The 15,446-nt window shown below is 39.8% G+C and overlaps 1 protein-coding gene across 3 annotated transcripts in view; it reads right to left on the reverse strand.

Annotated features, from left to right (window-relative positions):
• Nucleotides 1–15,446, reverse strand: part of LOC142080713 (protein ELYS-like) — a 50,337-nt gene that overhangs the window by 22,339 nt on the left and 12,552 nt on the right. For all 3 annotated transcript variants that reach the window (XM_075146596.1, XM_075146593.1, XM_075146594.1), the window contains exons 5-15: nt 14,805–15,012; nt 13,398–13,514; nt 12,333–12,417; nt 7,819–7,969; nt 5,733–5,865; nt 5,464–5,645; nt 4,453–4,514; nt 3,384–3,512; nt 1,168–1,258; nt 992–1,081; nt 689–829 (exon numbers count right to left, since the gene is read on the reverse strand). In XM_075146596.1, coding sequence (XP_075002697.1) covers nt 689–829; nt 992–1,081; nt 1,168–1,258; nt 3,384–3,512; nt 4,453–4,514; nt 5,464–5,645; nt 5,733–5,865; nt 7,819–7,969; nt 12,333–12,417; nt 13,398–13,514; nt 14,805–15,012 — 1,389 coding nt within the window. The remainder of the gene's footprint in view (nt 1–688; nt 830–991; nt 1,082–1,167; nt 1,259–3,383; nt 3,513–4,452; nt 4,515–5,463; nt 5,646–5,732; nt 5,866–7,818; nt 7,970–12,332; nt 12,418–13,397; nt 13,515–14,804; nt 15,013–15,446) is intronic.

A 15,446-nucleotide genomic window follows, 5' to 3' on the forward strand; every position in this document is an offset into this window, starting at 1 on the left:
AAATTACACGGTAGAAATATTTGTCTTTGCATTTTTCACTCTGTATCACTTCCTTATTTGAAGAAAACACCCACAATCACCACCAAAACAAAAAGCAACCCCTACAAAGAAGCAGATTCACTAAAGGTTAAAATAAAAAAATAAAGCCTGAACTATTAAAATGCACTCATGAATAAGACATCTGTTTTTCACAGAGCAAAGATTTTTACTATAGCAAAGGGATATTCCTTTTTTTACTCAATATGCGAAGAACAATTTATAATATAAAAAGCCATAGAAACTCACGTCACTTCTTTACAAGTTACTCATTTATGCATCTCTCATATTTTTTGGTACTTTGCAACACAGTATTTGCATGCAATTATAAACTGCTAGCTAAGAATTAAGAATGATTTTCAGCCTTACCACATTCAGTTGCTGTCACTTCAAGCCGGTTGCTTACATAGCTGCTTGCTGAACGTAGCCTCCCCTACCCGCCTGCATGAACTCCACAACAAACTATTTCCCTGAACTCAGTGCCTAGGAAGTGGGAGTCCCAACGCCTCGGATTTAAGCCCCTTCTCCCAGCTAAATTCGACCGTCTTCAGTCCTCAAAACCAACAAAAGCTCGTGTTTCCACCATTACAACCCAAGCGTAATTCCAAATCTTAATGAAACATGCCAAAGATTCAGTAATACTATGACAAACCTTTTTCAGTAAGCTCTTGTGCTTCTGTCAGAAAGCAGTTTAAGACTGTGCTAAGGTTGCTCAGAAGCAACTGGCAGTGCTGAAGAGACTGTAATATCTGTGGGTCAATGAAGTTGCAAGAGCCATCGAACAGCGGAACACCTGTTCAGGAACAAATATTAACCCATCAGCCTACAGGGCAATTTCAGAGTTTCAAAGTACCCTTAAAGAACCGCGTGCAATATCGTATACCGGCAGATTACTGGATAAGCTCAATTAGAAAGAGTGATTTTATGGTTGCAGAACGACTACGCTAGTACTCACATATTTGCTCAAATTCATCTTTCGTATAGATCACTTTGTTCCATGTCCACTCAAGAACAAACCGTAAATTAGCAGCAGAACTTGGCTGCTCTTTAAAAAAAGAGAACAAAAAAGAAATGAATCAACCATTTCAAACTGAAAAATACATAACATAAAAACAACAGAAGAACTATTACCTTCAGATGTCCAATGTTTAATGCATCCAGTCAGAAGTTCTAAAGAACCTGTCTGGACAGCAGCCGACAATACTGCTTCTAACTGCTCCTCCTAAACATAACAGACAAAAGAAAACGAGAATCTTACATACTTTCACTATCTCAACCGTCAGCTGTAAATGTTTGTTTCTACCTGTATACGCAGACATCACAAAGTCAATTAGTGGACATGCAACTAATTCCACATTCTTTTTCTTAATTCTAGCCACAGGCTGGACTGCTTGTTGGTCTGAGGAACACGCTAAACTTTTCCTCTGACATTTCAGCTTACTGAAGGCTAATTTTAATCTTTATTTGCATGCCTCTGCATTATAGCCTCAATGTGATATTTCCATATTTTTCTGAAAACTGGTTTCAGACAAGGAAACTCACCAAATACTACTTACGGTGGCAAACAAAACTCCAAGCCAAGCTTCTGGACCCTAATTCTGAAATTCGTCTTACTAGCATTCAAAAGAAAGCCCTGCTCAAATGCCTAACAACAGTCTCTGAACGATATAGTCACAAGTCAGCCAAGGTTATTAATAATTTCTTGACTTCCCAAGCTATTTCTGAACTGGAGCTGACATCAGAACATCTAATTTGAATGTAAGGGTCTACATCAGGCTTGCAAAATAAGCAGTCTATGGGCTAGGTCAACTTGCCAAGTGTCCTGGTTTCAGCTGGGGTAGTCAATTTTCTTCCTAGTAGCTGGTACAGTACTGAGTTTTGGATTTAGGATGAGAGTAACGTTGATAACGCACTGATGTTCTAGTTGTTGCTGAGCAGTGCTTACACTAAGTCAAGGACTTTTCAGCTTCTCATACTGCCCTGCCAGCGAGGGGGCTGGAGGTTCACAAGAAGCTGGGAGGGGACACAGCCAGGACAGCTGACCCAAACTGGCCAAAGGGATATTCCATACCGTATGACATCATGCTGAACAAAAAAACTGGTGGGAGTTGGCCGGTGGGGCGCGGCCGCTGCTCAGGAACTGGCTGGGCGTCGGTCAGCGGGCGGTGAGCGATTGCATTGTGCATTACTTGTTCTGTATATTCTTTTAACATCATTATTATTTTCCCTTCCTTTTCTGTCCTATTAAATTGTCTCTATCTCAACCCATGAGTTTTACCCTTTTTTCTGATTCTCTCCCCCATCCCACTGGGGGGGAGTGAGCGAACGGCTGTGTGGTGTTTAGCTGCCCGACGGGTTAAACTGCAACACCAAGAAATTTATTTTAGCTACCACACTGTGCAGAAGTGTTATTTGCCCTAACACACTTCCACACATCCGGTGAAGAAGCCAGTAGACAGGAAGATGAGGGCAGTGGGAAGACTGCTCTCCCCTTCCTACTAACTGCTCCGCTGTATGATGACTAGCTAATTGATCTTTTAGCTTAGATCCTCCCTGGGTGAAGATGGGCTGTTCATCACAAAGGCTGCATCTCTCATGAGACTCTTCAAATGAGAGAGAAAGGCCGGTGCCCTGCAAATGGAAAACCTATGAAAGAGGGGGCTGAAGTCACTACGGTGGGATAAAGCAGATAGAAGGTAGTGGGTGTCATGAGATAAAGGTGATTAAGGTGCTGCAGCAACAAGAGAGCAGCCTAAGAGGAGTAAATTGGGCTACTGTGGCACAAGGCAAAGGCTACAGAGGTGAAGATCTGCTTTGAGAGGATGCAGAAAAGCCTACTGATGAAAGGAAAATGAGGGGAAGCGGTGATGAAATTGTCAGGTAGAGCTGAGTAATTGTTTACCACAGCCCACGTCCTTGGAAGCAAGTGACCATGTATAGTGCAGCAAGCTGATGTTTGCAATAGCTCGCATCCGAGCGAGGCATCCTCGTCATTATCTACTGCACTGTGCTTAATGCTTTGAGAAACTGACAGGGGTGAAGGTTGTTCTGAGGGAAAGATGCTTTCTGTGGCGCGTGACCAGCACTGACTGCACGCTTCCTTGTGCATATCTGTGGCACGGAACTAATAGATGCGTCTCTAAAGACGGATCTATTAGGGCTGTTCCCAGACAAACTCAGTAGTTTAGATTTAAGAATACTATTACTTCTGCTAACTAAAGTCAACACCCGTATTTCAGTGCAACTTGCAAATAATACGAAAATCAGATTATCATGTCTTGTAGCCTCTACAGCCCTGTCAGACAAGATGGATGTACTTCCTCCTTGATCCCCTGGTATGCACTCACCTGACTCAAACTGGATGGCTGGACATCAATTAGTCTTGGAGACAGCAAGCCAGCTACAAGACACCTATTGTAGCTATCCTGAATGGCTTCACTTATTGAAGGACCAGCTTTCTTTAAAAAATTCAAGGTCTGAAACATCAATCAAAAACCACAGGTTAAGACAGCATTATTATTCAATCACTAAGGTTCTGAATAACCACTAAGAGAAATAATATAAATGTTCACTTAAACTGTCAGAAAGCTGGTATCAGTAATATGCTTTAGGTTAGCAATCTGAGTAAACATTACTATGTAGAGTCTTAAAGACGGCAGCCAAACTAACAGTTACAGCTTATTAAAAAAAAACCTGTAAAACAAAATATCAGCCCTTGCAATGCTTAGTTAAGCTTATTTTCTAGCTTCTCTGTCAACACACAGGCCTTTCTTTTTCCCTGAACACTGACACAAAATACATTCTATATAAGCTAAAACCAACACGCAACTTGAAATCACACTTTGGAAGACCCTTTCTATGCTTGCTTGTGCACAAGCTATCTATGTTGGAAATATTTAGTGAGCTGAAACTTAATTCAAAATTATTTGTTACAATCAGTGCAGTGGCTTGGAAGTTATAATTTGGCCACGTTTGGGAGAAAAAAAATTTTGTTTCTTCTTAAACAGTTAAATAATTTTTCGTTTTCTCCATTCTGTCATCCTTTTTCAAGTTAATCAGGGATCAAAACCTTAACTCAAGACTATGCAGGCAGTTCGACTGATGGGTAATTAAGAAGTAATGGCTTTCCCCAACTTCCGCAGCGTTTTTGTTCTTGCTCCTAGAGCAACGTTGTATTCCTTTCTAGACATCCAATTCCTGATCATGTTTCAATGGGAGACAATGGTAGTTTTACAGTCCCAAGAGTGGACCTAAAACATTACCGTTTGCATAAAACTGGCAGGATACAATTGCAATCATGCGTGTGGATGGGCAGGATGGGCATAAAATGGTCTCTGACACTGAAAGCAGTGCAATAAAAAACTTAGAAAAGGTACATCTCTTGACATTCTCAATAAAGATACAGTAAAAGATCACCTCCTTCTGGAAGCCGGTGCAAGTCATGTGAACAACTCCAGAGTTCAGCAAGCACGTACCATCTGCAGAAACAATGAACGTTTGACAGCATTCCATGCTCTCACAGTTATGTTGTAACCAGTTTACATTTTTTAAATAGCATTTTTTAAATAGGTCCTGTTGGAGCGGGTCCAGAGGAGGGCCACAAAAATGATCAGGGGGTGGAACACCTCTCCTATGAAGAAAGGCTGAGAGAGCTGGGGTTGTTCAGCCTGGAGAAGAGAAGGCTTTGGGGAGACCTTATTGCGGCCTTTCAGTATTTAAAGGGGGCTTATAAGAAAGATGGGGACAAACTTTTTAGCAGGGCCTGTTGCGACAGGACAAGAGGGAATGGTTTTAAACTAAAAAGGGTAGATTTAGACTAAATATAAGGAAGAAATTTTTTACAGTGAGGGTGGTGAAACACTAGAACAGGTTGCCCAGAGAGGTGGTAGATGCCCCACCCCTGCAAACGTTCAAGGTCAGGTTGGACAGGGCTCTGAGCAACCTGATCTAGTTGAAGGTGTCCCTGCCCATGGCAGGGGGGTTGGACTAGATGACGTTAAAGGTCCCTTCCAACCCAAACTATTCTACGATTCTATGGTATCTGGAAAGATATAACTGAAGTACCCATTTTCTTCATCAGATCACTTACAAACTTTTTAAAAAAAAATTCCCGTGTGTGGAAATTTTAGCCCTGGTGCTATCAAGGTGCTGTGCTTTGAGCTTCAGTTCAACGTAATTTCATCTTATAACCATCACCACTTGGCTACGTTACAAAAGCACCAAAACCCAAAACTCAGCAGACTGTCAGATATGTTTCACAATATTAAATACTTTGTTAGTGCAACGTATTCAGAGTTGGGTTTGTGGGGGGTTGGGTTTTTTTGGTTTGTGTTGGGTTTTGAGTGACAAACAATGAACAAGAGAACCAATAAATGCCATCTGACCTCAGTTTAAGCTTATCACTATTAAAAGCAGTGAAATACCTACCAAAATTATAGGTGCTTGGATTAAAAAACTGCTCAGGTGGTGGATAAGAAGGAGGAACTCCCCGACTTAGACTCCGTTCATGTACCAGAATATCCAAAATGAGGTTTGGAGAAGTCATGCTTATTACAGTATCCAGTGACCACAATGCAAAATAGGGGCAATCATGAAGGAATTCTTCTGGCCTTAAAGAAAACGAGTGCATAAGCTAAATGCCGACTTTCAAATTAATTATTTGTAGGGATATTGAAAACAACTTAATAAAAATCTACCTTAGTGAATCTGGCATTTGAGCATGATACCAGCGATTAATGTCAAATACACCCAAATAAGTAGATGGTTTTCCCTGACCATAGGTATTCACTTGCCAACTGAAGATTGATACACTGGTGTCAGGAGATATTACTGTAAAAGACAAGACATTGTTTCTTACTTGTAGAAAATATGGCATATCTGATATTTTTAAAACACCACTTTCTGTTTTGGCCTAATTCTGTTCTATCACTCATAAAACACAACACTTACTAAGAATAACAAAAAAAAGAATTACGAATAGCAAACATCTCTGTGATAGGTTTCAGTCATACTGGCCCTTTTTCTTGTTCAAATTGTATCAGTTCTAAGCCAAATCAAATACACAATTACTAGCTAATTCAGTTTTCCGTACATTAAGGGTTGATCAAGATGTTTAGCTAGATGAGTAGTTTAGCAAAAAAAAAAGATGCTAAGAACACATACATTGCTGCTTTTAGAAAGCATACAAATAATTATCGTATACACTTGTATCACTCAGCAGGCATTATTAATTTCCAGATTTGACTCAATTACAAGTTTTAAGAATAGCTCCTTTCCAACATATTCAGAATGAAAGAACACAATTATCACACAAAATAAATACTAAAAAAAAAAAATCAAAACCAACAAACCAGAAATTGGAATAAAGATTTTCACATAAAGCATTCACAATATTATACTCAGTATGTTCTCTCAATAAGTGAGATGGTCTGTCTGCTCTGGGGAGAATGCATTCTCCAGATGTAAACAAAGTATGTGGTATATCATTTACCCTAATAGAGTAAGGAACAAGAAGACAGTTTGTTTGGCAAAATGTTTCTCTGTTCTCTGTTGAATGGTGCCTCAACCACTTCCCTGGGCAGCCTGTTCCAATACTTTTAACCCTTTCAGTGAAGAAATTTTTCTTAATATCCAATCTAAACCTCCCCTGGCACAACTTGAGACCATTTCCTCTTGTCCTACCACTTCTTACCTGGGAGGAGAGACCAACACCCACCTCGCTGTCACCACCTCCTTTCAGGTAGTTGTAGAGAGCGATAAGGTCTCCTCCCCTCAGCCTCCTTTTCTCCAGGCTAAACAACCCCAGTTCCCTCAGCCGCTCCTCATAAGACTTGTTCTCCAGACCCTTCATCAGCTTCGTTGCCCTTCTCTGGACACGCTCCAGCACCTCAGTCTCCTTCTTGTAGTGAGGGGCCCAAAACTGAACACAGGATTCGAGGTGCGGCCTCACCAGTGCCGAGTACAGGGGCACGATCACCTCCCTGCTCCTGCTGGCCACACTATTTCTGATACAGGCCAGGATGCCATTGGCCTTCTTGGCCACCTGAGCACACTGCCAGCTCATGTTCAGCTGGCTCTCAACCAACACCCCCAGGTCCTTTTCCTCTGGGCAGCTTTCCAGCCACTCTTCCCCAAGCCTGTAGCATTGCCTGGGGTTGTTGTGGCCGAAGTGCAGGACCCGGCACTTGGCCTTGTTGAACCTCATACAGTTGGCCTCAGCCCATCGATCCAGCCTGTCCAGGTCCCTCTGCAGAGCCTTCCTACCCTCCAGCAGATCAACACTCCTGCCCAACTTGGTGTCGTCTGCAAACTTACTGAGGGAGCACTCGATCCCCTCATCCAGATCATTGACAAAGATACTAAACAGAACTGGCCCCAAAACTGAGCCCTGGGGAACAGCACTCGTGACCGGCTGCCAACTGGATGCAAATGCAGACATAGGTTTGAACAGGGAAAAAAATCAGGTAACATTCCTAAGCAATGGAGGGAATGATCTTACTGTTCAAAGACAACAGCTGGAGGAATAAAACAACTGACAAGCATTATACAGATGACCCCACCATACATCGCTATAGCGTGTCAGCAAGCATAAAATAAAACCTATTTTTTTCTTTAAAGACGACCCACGAACTTAAGCACTCAATTTGTCTCTTTAAATAAGCCCAACAAGCTAGCCTATACAGATATTTAAGACTTTCAGACTGTGGGTACAGAACAGCATTCATTGCTTAGATTCCAAAACACTTTCTTTTAGAATAGCCAAACACGGACATCAGAACAAACCTTCATTAATGCTATCCTCTCTGTCAACATGGTTGCGAAATTTTTCTACAGTCTGACAGCTGAGTAATTTGGTATTGCTGGTCTGTCCTCTCAAGGGAAAGACTCCACCCGTGAGATCTAAACTGTACCTTTCGTCACAGTATTCCAAGCCCTGGGGAAAAAATAAGAGAGAAAAGGTTATTTTGAGGTAAAGACATACATTGTAGCTAAATATGAAAGAATGCATATATCTAATATAAGATGCAGATCATATTGTACATTTCCCATGAGCTTGTTTCTGTTGGCAAACAGAAACTACATCTGACATGCAAGAGAATTAAGTGTCAAATCATAACGGGTAAGTTTGGCTGTAAAGGCTTTGCATATTTTCAAAATCTGGCATTTCCCTAATGTTATTCAGTTCTAAACATGTTTTGCAGAATTCCTTGCACCATCAACATTTCTTTACAAACCTAAATATATATCTACAAAGAGATATCTGAAATAATGCAATACATGCAAAGCTCTTTGCTCCACATCTTAATTACAGAACTGATGAAGTTAGTGAAGTCATGGCATTACAGCAGCTAAAGCTCTGTCGAGAGCTATTATTTACAGGCACACCACTGGAGTGAAAATGCATCTCTCTCTAGCAGCTATGAGAACTTCTTACTGATTAACAATCTTCTTTCAAATCACGTAAGCTTTTACCAGCTCCTCCTCTAATCTCATCAGAGACTCATGGGTGAAATATCCCTCAGTTCCTTCACCAAGCACAGCCAACAGCAAAAGGGGAAAATACAGAGGACGTGGGATGCACATGGGCAATGGGTTTAGGATCATGAATTACTACAGAGTCAGCAAACTACTTTAAGATATACAGAAACCCCGGCAGGATTGTGTTGCACCTCCGATATCACCATTTTCTAAGTAAGCATTAACCAAAATACTGTCTTTCCAAATACAGCATTTGTTCAAACAATGCAACACATGAATGTGTGTATTGTGGACAAATAGTAGCTCTACAATTAAAAAAAAAAAACAAAACCAACAACAAAAAAAACCCGCAAAAAACAAACGAACAAAAAAACCAACCCACCACCAAACAAAAACCAACCCAAAAATCGATCGTACCGCATTCTGCCCAAGTTTCCTAAACTTTCAGAGCTCTAAAATGAATCAGCACGACACAATACTTTCTCATATAATCTCATATGATACATCTAATTCACCTAATCTGAGAAGAGACAAGCTCTCTCTTAACCGCTCTAGGAAATACTACTAATAAATATCAAGGCTGTCAAAAAAAAAACCAACCAAAACAACTAAAAAAAAAAATTTAAGTTTTTCATTACTAAAAAGAAAAATGCTAAAATTTGCTCTAAAGCATGTACAGTCCATTCTATTTTAGCAAGTAACTTTGCAAATAACAGACATGTGCAGAGTAGATGAGAAAAATCTAAACCATCTCTTTGAAAAACTAACATGAAGCCTAAGCAAAGAATCTCATTCTTATTACAGAAATAATTTTAATAAAAGATGTTGGGCTGAACAAGAAGTCCACCATTCCAAAAGACCGTTTCATCAGATAAAGTAGTAAAACTCCATAAATCTGTCAGAGATGAATTTTAACCACTAGAAATTTCAACTTTTATTCATATACGAAGAGCCAGTCCCCCCCCAAAGTTAGGGCAGAGGGGAAGGAGAAAATAACATCAAACGATTCCTGCTAAGACAACTTCTGAAGCAAAACAGTATATTTTACATTTTCCACACCAGGGCAAGCAAATCTAAGTCAAGGAAGTCCACTATATGGAAGATGTTAAGTAATGACTTTATTGACCAGTAAAATAAGACGACAGTTTTCAAATGAGATGCACTGGTCAGACTCTGATAGGAAAGTAGAGACTGTAGACTCTGTCCATCCGCAAGCACTGTGTAGGACAAAGGTAAAGGTGTGCTCCATGACCATGATTGGATGCACTAGATTTAGCAACTGCTGAGGTGATGTAAAAAAGATTTTTGAAAGCATAACTTAAACATACCGTTAGGTTAATTGCTTGAGCACAGACTTAAACCAGCCTTGAAGGCAATGGAGACAGAATTTTGATGCTCATTTATAAAAAGACACTGCCACATGTTCCAGAAGTTCTATTTGTGACTTTTTACCACGATACAAAGTCAAAGATGCGCTGTTTCCTAGCCTCAAGCCTGATTCCTGGAAAGTAAAGCACTGCTGTAGCAGAGAAGTCTTTCAAGCTCCTGTGAACTCTATTCAATGAACAAGGGTCAACAGTAGATTCCTCCTTGTTTACTCAAACTTGGCCTGGCAATTGGGAACAACTCTTAAATGTTCTGCCACGGAAGATGGACAAGAAACTTGACTCAGCCAGTCATGTAGGCAGACAGCCATGTAGTACTGACCAATCTGTGACTACAAGGAAGTATTCTGAGACCAAAAGTGACCACCGTAGAGCACAGATACTAATGCATCTTTTGGGGGTTTTTGGCAGTTGGGAGTTGGTTTGGGGTTTTTTTTGGCAGTAGGTGTTATCAGGTCTTAGTATGAAGCTACATGTGTAAGTGGCTCATCTGGAAGCTAGCTGAAGAACCTGTCTTTCCTCCCCAGAGGGTCCAGTTGTTTAGTTCTCTCTTCAACTGCCTTGTAAGAATGGTTCCTATTTCAATCTTCCACAACGCTCATCACAGGGAAGCAGAAACAGCAGGGGAGTAAAACATCTCTAATCCAGAGACTGGTGCCTGGCACCTCTTATAAGCCTGTGAATGTATTAGTGCTTGCATAGTCTGTAGAGGGTTAAAACTCTTACATTAACTACACCACAGCTTTCTCAGGTCACAAACATAACAACATTATTTAATCACTTTGTGTGCTTCTTTTGAAGAGTGTCAGCTGGGATTTCTAGCAGACCCATATTTAAAAGCTGCTGAAACATTTCAACCCTCTGAGGTGAAAACTGACACTCGTCACATCTTATTCAGGAAAATAAGATGACCAAGACAAAGAATTGCCAAATAGTAAAAGGTCCCACATTTTAACATTAAAGTGTTGACACAGAACAAAGTAGCCACCAGAGACATGGATATAGACAACTGGCTTTTTTTCCAAAGAAGCACACAGTACAAGGTATTGTCTTTGTCACTGCTAAGACTGTAGCTACAAATAACTTTTAAAAGAGGATAAAACAAAGCAGAAGTTCAGAAATTAAACTGGAGAAAGCTTAAAGAAACTTCCTCCTATCAACCTGCCAAAGTGCTTAGAGCACTACAAGAGATGCAGAAGTGAACTGCAATGAAAGCCCTTTTAAAATTAAAAAACCCAATCAGGGTTTGTTCTGTTCCTCTAGAGCACTGTATATTTACGTCATTAAAAAGCCTGCACATACAGATACAGAGATGACATCCATATTTAGAACACGCTGAATCACTTGAAGATATTTATACCTTGTCACCATGATAGATAATGCATTTTAAAGAAACACCACCTTTTCCAAACACCTAACCTTTATCTATTCAAAAGCAACATTTACGGATGAGGAAGGAGCTTTCCTATATATAAGGAAAAAGGTCAGAATCTAAACTCATTCAAAAAAATCAAAATACACTGTCCCTGTAAAAACAGAGTATCATGATACAAGAATCACCCCTATTTCATTCCATACCTGTTGAGAATATGCAAGAGAAAGTATCAAGATAGGAGGAAAGAATTGCTCTGAATTAAGATTGCTTTCCCCTCAAAAAGATTTTGGAAGAGTTTCAAGCATACTACTGAATAGAATTATACATTATACAGATGCATCTTGTATCTGTCAGGTATCTGAGATATACTGATACCTCACCTATATTTTAAACACACCACCTTTGGAGCCAGTTCTAAAAAATTATGTATACTCTTCTGACCAAATCATACCACCATTTACTGTCTTTACATATTTTGCTGGCTTTAAGAGTAGATTTCATAGGTAACCCAGCCAAAAAGCAGAAAGAGTTATCTTTATACCTACTAAGTTTCAGGATCACCACTTAAGAGACACTGTAGCTACATTTCATTTGAAGTCCTGCTGACAGAGCTCAAAAGAGAAACAAGACTATAAAAGCAAAGAGCAGAAAAGAATAAAGCTCTATGGCCGTATTTTAAGAAAGGGAGACAGACAGAAGCTTATTTAAGTCTGCAGTTTGGTTCAACAAAGCTATTCAAAGCCCTGTCTTCTCTTCCTTTAATTTGCCATTAATTTGGTGTTTAAATGAAGAATAATTTTATGTGTAAAAGCCACTTCCTCTTCAGGAATTGAATTTATATGGGCTCTTTGCAGATGAATCTAGCTGGAACACATGACACTGCAGTATAAAATTGTATGACTTGTTTTCAAAAAGTACGGACAAAGGCCATGCCCAAAATGTTTTTTTTTTATAGTCATCTCTGAATTTTGATGGTAAATATTACCCCTGCCAACTTAACTGATATTCACTTAGAGAAAATTACTATTTTCATCCTTTCACATACATGCACATCTTACCTCATACATGGCTTGTCCTGATGCCAAGCGTTTTCTGTCACCAAATGCTAACTGCAACAGATGTAAACTCACAACATCACCTTCACTGAAAAAGGTATAAATTATGAATTGATAATTGATTACAAAGCTGCTTTAGAGTCCTCATTATCATTTTATTAGATCTAGACCGAAGCTTTCTTAATAACATGCTCTTGCTGAAAAGAAAGACAGCACTTCCCAAAACATGATAATTGGTCACGTTTAGCCGCTAAAACATAAAGGAGGAAGTTCTGACACTAACAGCTTCAGGGGCAAATGCTAACCATACAATTTAGTATGTTGTATGGACTAAACATTGTTGACAATAGTTCTTCACAGTGAAGAGTTCTCGTTCAAAACCGCTTTAAAGTCAAACTTAAAGAGATTGCCACTCTACAAACAGCTGAGCTGATTAAATAGCTTGCTGATGCTGAGAGAGAGATCGATCTTTCTCCCCTTCCCTTCCCTTCCCTCCCCTTCCCACCAAAGTTCCAGTCCCTCTCTTGCATACACTGCACCCTTCCACATACTGATTTGATTCATTAGCCCAGCAGGAAACCATTCTGCTGAACAGTGATCGTTCTCTGCCAGGTGAGCTAAACTGGCTCATGGAGGCTCCAAAGACGGCTAAAGTTGGCACAAGGTAATCGGCAATACTGTCGCCTCCCTCCTTTAGGGGCAGCAGGCTGTTACATGTTTAGTGTTCTGGATCTGCAGCCTCAACCACTTTTAATGGTATTTTAATACCATGGTGCAAATATCAAACAAATCATGAAGCAGTCATCAAGAAACAAAGGAAATCATTCAAGAATGCAAGCACAAAAAATATAGCCACTGTTGCTTTGCCTTCTTTCAGAAGGTAGGAACTAGTAGGTCCCTCTTTACATCTGTTAAATCCTGTACAAATTGCATTGTAAGCTTAACACCTTCCGTACCTGAGAGAATCTCCTGCACAGCTAAATAAACAAAACAAATATACGTCTTAACTGTATGTGAACAAATATTAAAAAAAATTAATTCAGTGGCTTATAGTAAGTTTTTATTCACCTTTCTTGTGTAGACTGAACAGCCCACAAGTAGCAACAATTGCGAGGATCATTCTCAGGCTCTTGAAAAGTAACAGCATAGACAGGAATCCTTCCTCCTTCAAGCTGAGAGTGGTGTCTACAGGTTTAAAAAAAAAAAAAAGAAAAAGAAAAAGAAAAAGAAAAAAGGTGAGCCTACTGGCCCTAACTATTTGTAGAAGGGTAGAAGCATCTTCCGAGAAAAGAGCACCTTACATGCTTATCCTCAAAGTACAAAAGGTCATGCTTCCACCTCAAACATGTGAGTCAAGGAAGGAATCCTTTTTATGCAACAGTCAAGAGGTGAGGAAATTACTGTTCACCAAATGCCTTAACCTGGCGTTATGTCCTCCTCTGCCTGAGGAGGAGGAGGAAGATAAATGATTACTTCAGCTGCCAGGCAAAAGATTGTTCCTACTGTAGCCTACTTCAATACTGAACTTAAAACGCAGCGTATCTTTTGAACAAATTTAAAACAGCGCCAAACAGACGTAGTCCCAGTAAAGAAATGAGAAACTATGTGAGGCATTTTTCTTCCAGACTTCTGAACGTTATCTCTACCTTCACGGTCTATTCTTGCCACCTAATTATTCCTCCACACTCTATTTATGCATATAATAGTTTCTGCTCAGTCACTGCAGATTTGCTTAAGGGAATCCCTCTCTGAATTTGGTCAAATATTTCAAGTGAGATTGCTCTTTGGCAGATTCAAAATCATCTCGTAATTCTTCTATTGCTTATGAATTTACATGTCCCTTATTCTCATCTCCAAGTGTTCCAAGCAAAATTTCATTCACACGCATCGTTGCCTTGGAATGTGTCAATCTCCTGTTTCGGTCAAGGCTGAAATGTAGGAAAGGATGTATTTCCAGGCACAGATCAGCTATTGATTTTTCATGTCTCACTAGTTTCAACCTGGACACTTTGAAGAACATTATCACCAAAATCACATTATTAACATACTCAAGCCTTTCAATGTATGCCCTAATTGTAGGAACTGGTTCTGAAAAATAATTTTTAAAATCTGTTTCATTGAAATGTACACATTTCCTGCTTTCACTGAATACTACTGAGAGAACAAAGTGTCTTATAGAAATCGGCTCTATCACATCCTAGCTGCTTGACATAACCCAAAGAAGCACGCTTTCCATAATTCCTCAATCCACAGGCTCAATAACGAAAACAATGCTAGTCCATTGGGGAGAAGACGGTCCATCTATGATCCATCTATGACGTAATAGTTATTTCAGAAGATGACTTCTAAACCTTCCAAGATTATACTTAAAATTTCAGACCCTGAAAAAGTTCGCTTTAAATTAACATACTTCCTTAAGCAAAAAAATGAGACCCCTGCACCTCCAGGCATGGCCACATGTAAAGGCCTACTTACTCCTTCTTCAAAGTTTTCATATTCCACAGTGACAGGTAGCCATCTGAAAAACCCACAACGAGCTGATTGCTTCTGCTTATGTAGCACAGGGTTGATATTGCTGTTCCCGAAGGATTTTGTAATTGAAAACAGAGATGTCTCCCTTCTCTGGTCACAGTTTCTCTTCTTTGTGGAACTTCAGCAGGAATTCTAGTGACGACTTCTAGATCTACACACACAAAACCATGCAATAAATGAATGTGTAATGCCATTTAGGGTGCACTTTAAACACTGATGTGACAACATGTATAATCTAATTCTACCGTCCCAGGCAAAATACCCATTTACGCAACATTTTTTTTGTATTTCCATTTTGTATGTATTCAGAGAACATAAGGACTCTCTGATTGATTCAAAACCAGGTAAAAGTGTAACCTTCATAGACAAATTCTTCTTGGACTCCGTAAATGAGGAGTTTGGGCCTCATGATGAAGCTATTTGAAGTGACATCAACTCCTGAAGCCACTGTTGTAATTGCCAAAACAGCGTATGCAATCTGAATACACAAATGAGAGATTTTGTTCATCCAAATGCATGCATTTTAATAAGTCAAGAAAATTGACTTAAATTTTCCCCAAGTCAATTAACAGAAGCAGAAGACGA

The sequence above is a fragment of the Calonectris borealis genome, chromosome 3 (assembly GCF_964195595.1).
Source record: "Calonectris borealis chromosome 3, bCalBor7.hap1.2, whole genome shotgun sequence".
Taxonomy (NCBI): Eukaryota; Metazoa; Chordata; class Aves; order Procellariiformes; family Procellariidae; genus Calonectris; species Calonectris borealis.